Source organism: Pollicipes pollicipes, unplaced genomic scaffold, assembly GCF_011947565.3.
Source record: "Pollicipes pollicipes isolate AB1234 unplaced genomic scaffold, Ppol_2.1 Scaffold_4881;HRSCAF=5763_pilon_pilon_pilon, whole genome shotgun sequence".
NCBI lineage: Eukaryota > Metazoa > Arthropoda > Thecostraca > Pollicipedomorpha > Pollicipedidae > Pollicipes > Pollicipes pollicipes.
The window spans coordinates 28428459-28437495 of NW_023596576.1; the positions used below are offsets into that span (position 1 = coordinate 28428459).

General features: G+C 60.1%; 1 protein-coding gene across 1 annotated transcript; it reads right to left on the reverse strand.

Annotated features, from left to right (window-relative positions):
• Positions 1 to 2124: 2124 nt before the first annotated feature.
• On the reverse strand, positions 2125 to 5606 carry LOC119100726 (ralA-binding protein 1). Its single transcript, XM_037223816.1, has 3 exons — positions 5427 to 5606; positions 4612 to 4729; positions 2125 to 2785 (listed from the first exon to the last, which is right to left on the reverse strand). Exons 1-3 carry the CDS (start codon positions 5447 to 5449, stop codon positions 2666 to 2668), a joined length of 261 nt encoding a protein of 86 aa, XP_037079711.1. The 5' UTR covers positions 5450 to 5606; the 3' UTR covers positions 2125 to 2665.
• Positions 5607 to 9037: the final 3431 nt, after the last annotated feature.

The following is a 9037-nucleotide window of genomic DNA, read 5'->3' on the forward strand; positions in this document are numbered from 1 at the left end:
CAGCCGTGTCCCCGCAGGCTCCGGCGGCCGTGTCCTCGCGGGCTCCGGCGGCCGTGTCCTCGCGGGCTCCGACGCCGTGTCCCCGCAGGCTCCGGCGGCCGTGTCCTCGCGGGCTCCCGCGGCCGCGCCCTCGCGGCTCCGGCGGTCGTGTCCCCGCAGGCTCCGGCGGCCGTGTCCTCGCGGGCTCCCGCGGCCGCGCCCCTCGCGGGCTCCGGCGGTCGTGTCCTCGCGGGCTCCCGCGGCCGCGCCCTCGCGGGCTCCGGCGGTCGTGTCCTCGCGGGCTCCGGCGGTCGTGTCCTCGCGGGCTCCCGCGGCCGCGCCCTCGCGGGTTCCGGCGGTCGTGTCCTCGCGGGTTCCGGCGGTCGTGTCTGGAGAGCGGCGACACGTCGGTCGCGCCAGTTTGCCTGCGGGCTGCGGTGCGAGCGGCCAGTCGAGGTCCTCTACACAGGCAGTAGATACGCACATGGTTTCGTCAGCTCCAGGGGCGGTTTGTTTTGTATGTTCGCGACTGTGCTGAGTAGGGCTGAGAGATTGTCCTCGTAACGCATTGTGCGCCTTGTGATTGTATAGTCATTGACAGTATGATCGATCCACACTTTAGTGGGAGGCCATCACCACCCGTTTCAGTTCAAGCAGCGCAAGTCCGACTTCTAAAACCAAAGCAGTTGTCAAATATTATCAACTGCTAAAAAAAAGACGCCGGCTGTCAAATCCAGTTCGCTGTTGAAACTCAATCGTTAACTGAATAACGCTCTGAGACGCAGTTCGTCACAAATCAGCGCGCTTTCAAATCCCTGTCCGTGGCCTGCAGTACCAGAGCCGGGGTCAGCGCATCGCCAGCGTCCAGCACGCCCGTCATGTGTATATGTGCATCAGCGAGCCATGCCAGCATCGTGTACAACCGCCGCATTCTACTCTATGTGATTTCAGGCGCATCGTTCCGGACTTCCGCTCACATAAATGAACACAAAACTGATCACGCCTTTGCACAGCCGGCGGTTTTGACGGAGATGTGAGAGTGGCAAGCAAGCTGCCCCTTGTACTCTCACTACGGCAAAGGCCGTTGCCGTCAGCTGCATTCGCGCCACACGTCATCGGCTGAGGCTCTGTTAGGCGCGCCACCTGCTACCACGAGCTGGTACCGCGTTCGCGTCCTGCGACGGCGCTGTGAGCCAATTCCCGATGATGCGCACGGATGAGCCAGGCGCGTTTCCGAGCCAACATGGCGGGCGGCGCGGCGGCGCGGCGCCGGGGCGGTTGCGCCGCCGGCTCGTCAGCCGAGCCCGGGCCAGCTGTCCGCCCACTTCCGTGAAGCAGTTGATGGTGGCGGCTGCCGTCTTGGCCGAGCTCCGTTTTGTGCAGGCGAGGGTTGATGTCCCCAAGGAATGGACATGGGGGGATGTTTCGAGGGCTGAGGTCAATATATGCATGCCAACACAATATCTTATAGCTGGGCGCATAATGTAGAACATTGAGCCATCAACGACCGCATACAAGGATGGTCATCAGTTCGTTCTGTGCTTGAGGCTAAAGAACGGGTCCGCTGTTGCGCTCATTTTCACACCACCAATTCCTTCGAGAGGGTACGTTCTTCAGGCCCTACACACCGCGGGAGCATCAACGGACAGAGGCTTCACGCAGGACGACATATGGCCATACCAACATACATATAAACCGTGTACACGTCAACAACTGCCGCCGAGAGCGTACTCCTCATACCCCCAGGCGCTGCCCGGTGGCGGGCCCGCCGACCGCACCGGAGCTGGCGGATAGACTAGACGGACAAACATGTCGCCGTGGTCACACACCACGCGCAGCAGTGAAAACCTCGTCCGCCCCAGGCCGAGGCGAAACAACACGAAATGTAACGCGTCAGTGGAAACATGTCATATAGGCATATAACGCGACCAGGTTACGTGTTGTGTGGAAGGATTCTCCGAACCCGCCAAGCCACGAAAAGCATACGTGCGACACAACACTGTCGCGAATCGCATACGTACCTGTGTATCTGACGCTTGTACGCACTAAAGCGACGTCACACGGCGACACAACGTGTTGCAATCTCTAGCATCTTCACTTAGCCTTGAGATGTTATCCTTTCGTTATGTTCATACTACCGTGTGCTGTGTGTTTACTGTGTTTTATTTAAACGACTTCGCCTGTTATTGGAGTACTACTCTGTTGGCGATAAAATAAAAAAAAACAAATAAACAAATATATCTGCGCTCCACTAACGCTACATGGTCGACACGGCTGCGCGAGTACACAACTCTAAACCTCCACGGTACAGCTGGGCCCGACGCGTGCCGTGAGCGCCGCCCCCATCTCGCCGATCCGGCGGGCCTCGGCCGCCCGCCTCAGAGTCTGTGACTCGGGGCCGGCCGGACTGGCGGCGGCAGCCGAGACGCGGCACTCCGCCCCGGCACTCGCGGCACTTTACCCAGACGCTCGCGGCACTCTGCCCATGCGCTCGCGGCACTCTGCCCCGGCGAGCCGGTCTGCCCCGGTCGAGGACACCTGACCCGCTGCCGGGTCAGGCCGGGGCGACTCCAGCCGTGATCAGGGGTCCGTCTGGGCCGACTCCAGCCGTGACCTGGGATCAGGCCGGGCCGACCCCAGCCGTGAGCTGGGGTCAGTCCGGGCCGACCCCAGCCGTAACCTGGGGTCAGTCCGGGCCGCGGCCGCCGACGGTAGCCTGCAGCTCCAGGTACCTGATCTGGGCGCGCCGCTTCTGGCAACAGCGCCGTTCCTCGTGGATGGCGCGCACCAGCTGGGCGTTCTTAGCCTGCGAACAGGACACGACTGAACGCGACTGACTGAACAGGGCACTGACTGCACGGCGCCGCGGCTGGCACACAGTGTTAATAATCAGCACCTATACCACATGCTAAGCTAACGTAGTCAGAGCAAATCAACAAACTTTTAGTTTCTTGAAAGAGCCTTAAGCCCGCCAGACCTTAGCCATCTGTGATAATAAAATAAAAAAAAAAACAGATCAGCTAGTAGCGTTCGTGCCAGGATGGAGAAGATCTGGCAAACCTGGAAAAAGCTAAGGAATTTCCGGAATTTCCAGAAGTTTTTCACATGCGGACGCTGCCGGTTTCGTTCGAAAACCTTTTTATTTTTGTGAGATCTATTCAAAGACACGCGCGACCTGGGGCGCCCGCTGCCGGTCGCGTTCTAAAACCGCGACGACCTGGGGCGCCCGCTGCCGGTCGCGTTCTAAAACCGCGACGACCTGGGGCGCCCGCTGCCGGTCGCGTTCTAAAACCGCGACGACCTGGGGCGCCCGCTGCCGGTCGCGTTCTAAAACCGCGACGACCTGGGGCGCCCGCTGCCGGTCGCGTTCTAAAACCGCGACGACCTGGGGCGCCCGCTGCCGGTCGCGTTCTAAAACCGCGACGACCTGGGGCGCCCGCTGCCGGTCGCGTTCTAAAACCGCGACGACCTGGGGCGCCCGCTGCCGGTCGCGTTCTAAAACCGCGACGACCTGGGGCGCCCGCTGCCGGTCGCGTTCTAAAACCGCGACGACCTGGGGCGCCCGCTGCCGGTCGCGTTCTAAAACCGCGACGACTTGGGGCACCCGCTGCCGGTCGCGTTCTAAAACCGCGACGACCTGGGGCGCCCGCTACCGGTCGCGTTCTAAAACCGCGACGACCTGGGGCTCTCGCTGCCGGTCGCGTCCCAACACCGTAACGACGACCTGAGGCACCCGCTAGCGCTGGCATCCTGAAACCGTAGCGACCTGAGGTATCCGCTAGCGCTGGCATCCTGAAGCCGTAGCGACCTGAGGTATCCGCTAGCGCTGGCATCCTGAAACCGTAGCGACCTGAGGTATCCGCTAGCGCTGGCATCCTGAAACCGTAGCGACCTGAGGTATCCGCTAGCGCCGGCATCCTGAAACCGTAGCGACCTGAGGTATCCGCTAGCGCTGGCATCCTGAAACCGTAGCGACCTGAGGTATCCGCTAGCACTGGCATCCTGAAACCGTAGCGACTGAGGTATCCGCTAGCGCTGGCATCCTGAAACCGTAGCGACCTGAGTGTATCCGCTAGCGCTGGCATCCTGAAAGCCGTAGCGACCTGAGGTATCCGCTAGCGCTGGCATCCTGAAGCCGTAGCGACCTGAGGTATCCGCTAGCGCTGGCATCCTGAAACCGTAGCGACCTGAGGTATCCGCTAGCGCTGGCATCCTGAAACCGTAGCGACCTGAGGTATCCGCTAGCGCTGGCATCCTGAAACCGTAGCGACCTGAGGTATCCGCTAGCACTGGCATCCTGAAACCGTAGCGACCTGAGGTATCCGCTAGCGCTGGCATCCTGAAACCGTAGCGACCTGAGGTATCCGCTAGCGCTGGCATCCTGAAACCGTAGCGACCTGAGGTATCCGCTAGCGCTGGCATCCTGAAGCCGTAGCGACCTGAGGTATCCGCTAGCGGTGGCATCCTGAAACTGTAGCGACCTGAGGTGTCTGCTACCGGTCGCGTCCTAAAAGTGTAACGCCGAGAACCACGGCGCACGCAAGCGCATTCACATCCGTAGCGAACACACGTGACGTTCGGTGACAAAAGGTACCCGTAAGTGGTTCCACAGATCCCAAGGCGCGGACCGACCTCCAACTGCTGGTTGTGCCGGGCGATCTCCAGCAGCTGCTTCACCAGGTCCTCCTCCGTGTCGCTATCGTCGCTGTCCTCGCCAGATGGGTCGTCGCTGCTGTCCACAGAGTACGTTCTGAAACAGAACGCACGGTGCCGACGTGACTGCGAGCCAACAGGCGTTCCTGGCACACCCGGTCACTCCGTCCACCCAGCATTCGGTACCACAAACATGCCTTTACGAACTCCACACCATCGTCAACCCCAGTCAGCACTTCTGCTGCATATTTCCGACCATCCTGCGATGTCTCCTGAGGGAGTTTGCCTACATCTGCCAACATTTCCGACCATCCTGCGATGTCTCCTGAGGGAGTTTGCCTACATCTGCCAACATTTCCGACCATCCTGCGATGTCTCCTGAGGGAGTTTGCCTACATCTGCCAACATTTCCGACCATCCTGCGATGTCTCCTGAGGGGGTTTGCCTACATCTGCCAACATTTCCGACCATCCTGCGATGTCTCCTGAGGGGGTTTGCCTACATCTGCCAACATTTCCGACCATCCTGCGATGTCTCCTGAGGGGTTTGCCTACATCTGCCAACATTTCCGACCATCCTGCGATGTCTCCTGAGGGGTTTGCCTACATCTGCCAACATTTCCGACCATCCTGCGATGTCTCCTGAGGGGGTTTGCCTACATCTGCCAACATTTCCGACCATCCTGCGATGTCTCCTGAGGGAGTTTGCCTACATCTGCCAACACTGAACGACATCAACCCGCATCTCGTCAAAGTCAACGTCAACGTCAACGTCAGCCTGCGCCTCCCGCCCACCTGTACTTGTAGAGGGTCTCCATCTCCTGGATGGTGTCGCGCAGCCGCCCGATCTCGCCGCGCTCTGCCGCCAGCCGGCTGCGGAGCTCCCGGCTCGTCGACTGCAGCTCGTCCTCCTCCAGCTTCAGCAGGATCGCCTCGCGCAGCAGCGCGGCCGTCTCGGCCCGCGTGGCGTCCGGCTCCGCGCCGGCCGGCGCGCCGCGCGAAGACGTCGGGCGTGGGCCACTCTGTCGGAGCAGATAGCCGTCATTGGAGTCTCTCACGGCACGATGCGTGCGCCGCTGGAGGCCGCCTAGTGGCTGTCAACCGGAGATCACCATGTTGCAGCCCCATCGAAGGCTGTCATGTTGTAGTCTATCGGCCAACAATTCGGACATCAATACGACTTTCAGCGGACGGAGCGATGGCTTGAATTAACTGGCCAAAATGTGCATCTGCAGCCATGCGTCTCGGTGGCTTGGCTTTGCACGAAAGATTTATACACTGTGCCGACCTACGTTAGCCATAACACAGATGCTCAAGCCCGGCCTTTCCCACGAACCGGCGCACTTCTGCAGCCGCCGTCCGCTCACCGTCAGCCCTCTTCTTCTCCGCGGCCGCCGGCGTCTCGACCGGCTGCGCCAGGTCGGCCGCCACCCGCCGGTGCAGGTCACTGAAGCTTGCCTGGCCTTCGTCACCGGGCGGCGGCAGCGACGAGCGCGGCGCCTGCTCCTCAGCGAGCGACGCCGGCCGCGGCTCCGGCTCCGGCTCCGGCTCCAGCTCCGACTCCGACTCGGACCTCGGCTTGGTCACCGCCTCCGGCTCCGGCTCCGTCGCCAGCTCCGTTCTCGGCTCGGCCGCCGCCCCCGTGCCCCGCTCGGGCGCCGCCTTCTCGCCGATCTGGATGACGGTGACGTTATCCTCGTTGATGATGTGCACGGTGCGCTGCAGCCGGTGCGCAGCGGCGCCGTCGGCCGCCGTCGGCTCCAGCGGCGGCGCCGGCGGCGGCTCGTCGTCGCCGCGCCGGCCGGACGCCTCCGACTCGTGTCGCTTGGCCACGAACCGCTGCCGCCTCTGCCGGGGCGGGTGGACGAGCGCTGCTTACCGACATAGATCTGCCCGACGCCGGATATGAAGCAAGCGTGGAGACGAGTGTGCGAGAGCAACCGGGGACCTCGTTTATATGCGACACCTCTATGTCCACTGCACAATATCTCCACCAGACATGAGATGTTGAACTGGGAGTCACCAGAGCACCATCAGCAAAGCAACCGGTATTTTGACGAAATTTTGGTCTGATGAAGGCTTTGAAGGTCTGATATGTAATCTATATCATAGCGTGTCGTATTCATCACCCTGTAAATCCGATCCAGCTGATGGGTAAGAAGCACGTTCAGCACAACAGCCGGGCTCGACAGTCATGGCATGTATTTACATGCACGCTACCAAACGTTCATACGCTAAGATATCCGGCAGACACGCAAAAATAAGAACATGGAGAGCGTACGTTGCCATTTTACGCCAACCAAGAAATTTCGACCGACTGCGACACGCTACACTTAGTGTTCAGTAAAAAAAAAAAATACGTTGGACCTCCCACCCATTGTGAAATCCTAGGTACGCTCCTGTCAGTCAGCCAGTCAGTTTTGAAACACACTGTCTATCAGCAAAGTGGATAATTTTGGCGACGCAGCAGCCCGCAGTATGCGGTATGCGGCTTATAACATACTCCATGATCGCCAAAGCGCGCAATGAGACAGCGGACATGACCGAACAACCCATCGTCCCCATTTCGCGCACCATGGACCCAGACAAGCGTAATCTAGGTGACGATCGGTACGTATGCTTTGAATTTCGTACCTACGTCCGACGCGTCCACCAGGATACATCATGACCTTGATTGCATCCGTAATGATGAGTGCTGCATCGAGTGGAGGGCTTTCCTGGAGCTGCGTCAGCACACGTGCCGGGAACACGGCGTCCGTAAGCGTACCCTGAACTGTATCATTATCAGACATCGATCCCATCAGTATGCCGCACGCTTTGAACCATCTCCGTTGTACGCTCCTTCCTGCACCGCATCAGAAAGCCGTATACTAAAGCCAGGCCAGTACGCCCCGTAGCTTGAGCCGAGCAGGTATGCTGCGCAGCCCGGGCCGCGTCAATATGCACGCATCGGGCTGCGTAGTGTACCTGTACCTTAAGCTCTGCCAGCATGCCGCGCACCTTAATCCGCGTCAGTTCGCCGCGTGCCTTCAGACACGCCATGCGGCGCTGGGACTATTTGCGGCGCGCCTGAGTCACGTCAGCTTGTCGCGTGCCTTCGGTTGCTTCTGAATGCAGTGTGCCTCGAGCTGCGCCTGTACCTATACCGTGTACCTTGAGCTGCGCCCGTACCTATACCGTGTACCTTGAGCTGCGCCCGTACCTATACCGTGTACCTTGAGCTGCGCCCGCACCTTACCATGTGCCTCGAGCTGCGCCCGTACCTATACCGTGTACCTTGAGCTGCGCCCGTACCTACCGTGTGCCCCGAGCTGCGCCCGTACCTATACCGTGTGCCTCGAGCTGCGCCCGTACCAATACCGTGTACCTTGAGCTGGCGCCTATACCGTGTACCTTGAGCTGCGCCCGCACCTATACCGTGTACCTTGAGCTGCGCCCGTACCTATACCATGTACCTTGAGCTGCGCCCGCACCTATACCGTGTACCTTGAGCTGCGCCCGCATATACCGTGTACCTCGAGCTGCGCCCGCACCTATACCGTGTGCCTCGAGCTGCGCCCGCACCTATACCATGTGCCTCGAGCTGCGCCCGCACCTATACCGTGTACCTTGAGCTGCACCCGCACCTATACCGTGTGCCTCGAGCTGCGCCCGTACCTATACCGTGTGCCTCGAGCTGCGCCCGTACCCTATACCGTGTACCTTAAGCTGCGCCCGTACCTATACCGTGTAACTTGACCTGCGCCCATACCTTAACCGTAAACCTTGAGCTGCGTGTGTATACGGTATACCTTGATACACGTAAACATTTCAGCCGCACCAGCTGGCGAACCTTCGAGTGCGTTAGCCGGCTAAATACGTTCTGAGGCAGTAGTAATTGACTTGGATTGAAGCAGAAGTAGGTGGCCGTTTGATTTTAAGTACGCGTCAACAGCACAGGTTATTTGCGCACGAATGGGACTGCGTCCGTAGGCCGCGCAACTCGGGTCGCCTTCGCAAGCGTTCCTTGTGTCGCTTCGGTGTGCATATCCTGCGTATCCCAAACTGCGTTAGCAGCCTGCCTACCTCGGGCTGCGCCAGTATGCCGCGTACCTTGAGTTACGCCAGTATGACGCGTACCTTGAGCTACGTCAGTATGCCCCGTACCTTGAGCTGCGTCAGTATCCCTGCACCTTGGGCTGCGTCAGTATGCCGCGTACCTTGAGCTGCGTCAGTATGCCTGCACCCTGAGCTGCGTCAGTACGTCACGTACCTTGAGCTGCGTAAATATGGCGCGCACCTTGAGTTACGCCAGTATGCCGCGTACCTTGAGCTGCGTCAGTATGCCACGTACCTTGAGCTGCGTCAGTACGCCGCGTACCTTGAGCTGCGTCAGTATACGCTGCGCCTCCCAGAGCTGCTCCTCG

Excerpts from the sequence above, each read along its gene's own strand:
- LOC119100726 (XM_037223816.1), bottom strand. The coding sequence starts at position 5,449 with ATGGAGACCCTCTACAAGTACAG. Across the intron at positions 4,730-5,426 it reads GAGACCCTCTACAAGTACAG|AACGTACTCTGTGGACAGCA; the intron begins GTGGGCGGGAGG and ends GTTCTGTTTCAG. Across the intron at positions 2,786-4,611 it reads GGCACAACCAGCAGTTGGAG|GCTAAGAACGCCCAGCTGGT; the intron begins GTCGGTCCGCGC and ends TCCTGTTCGCAG.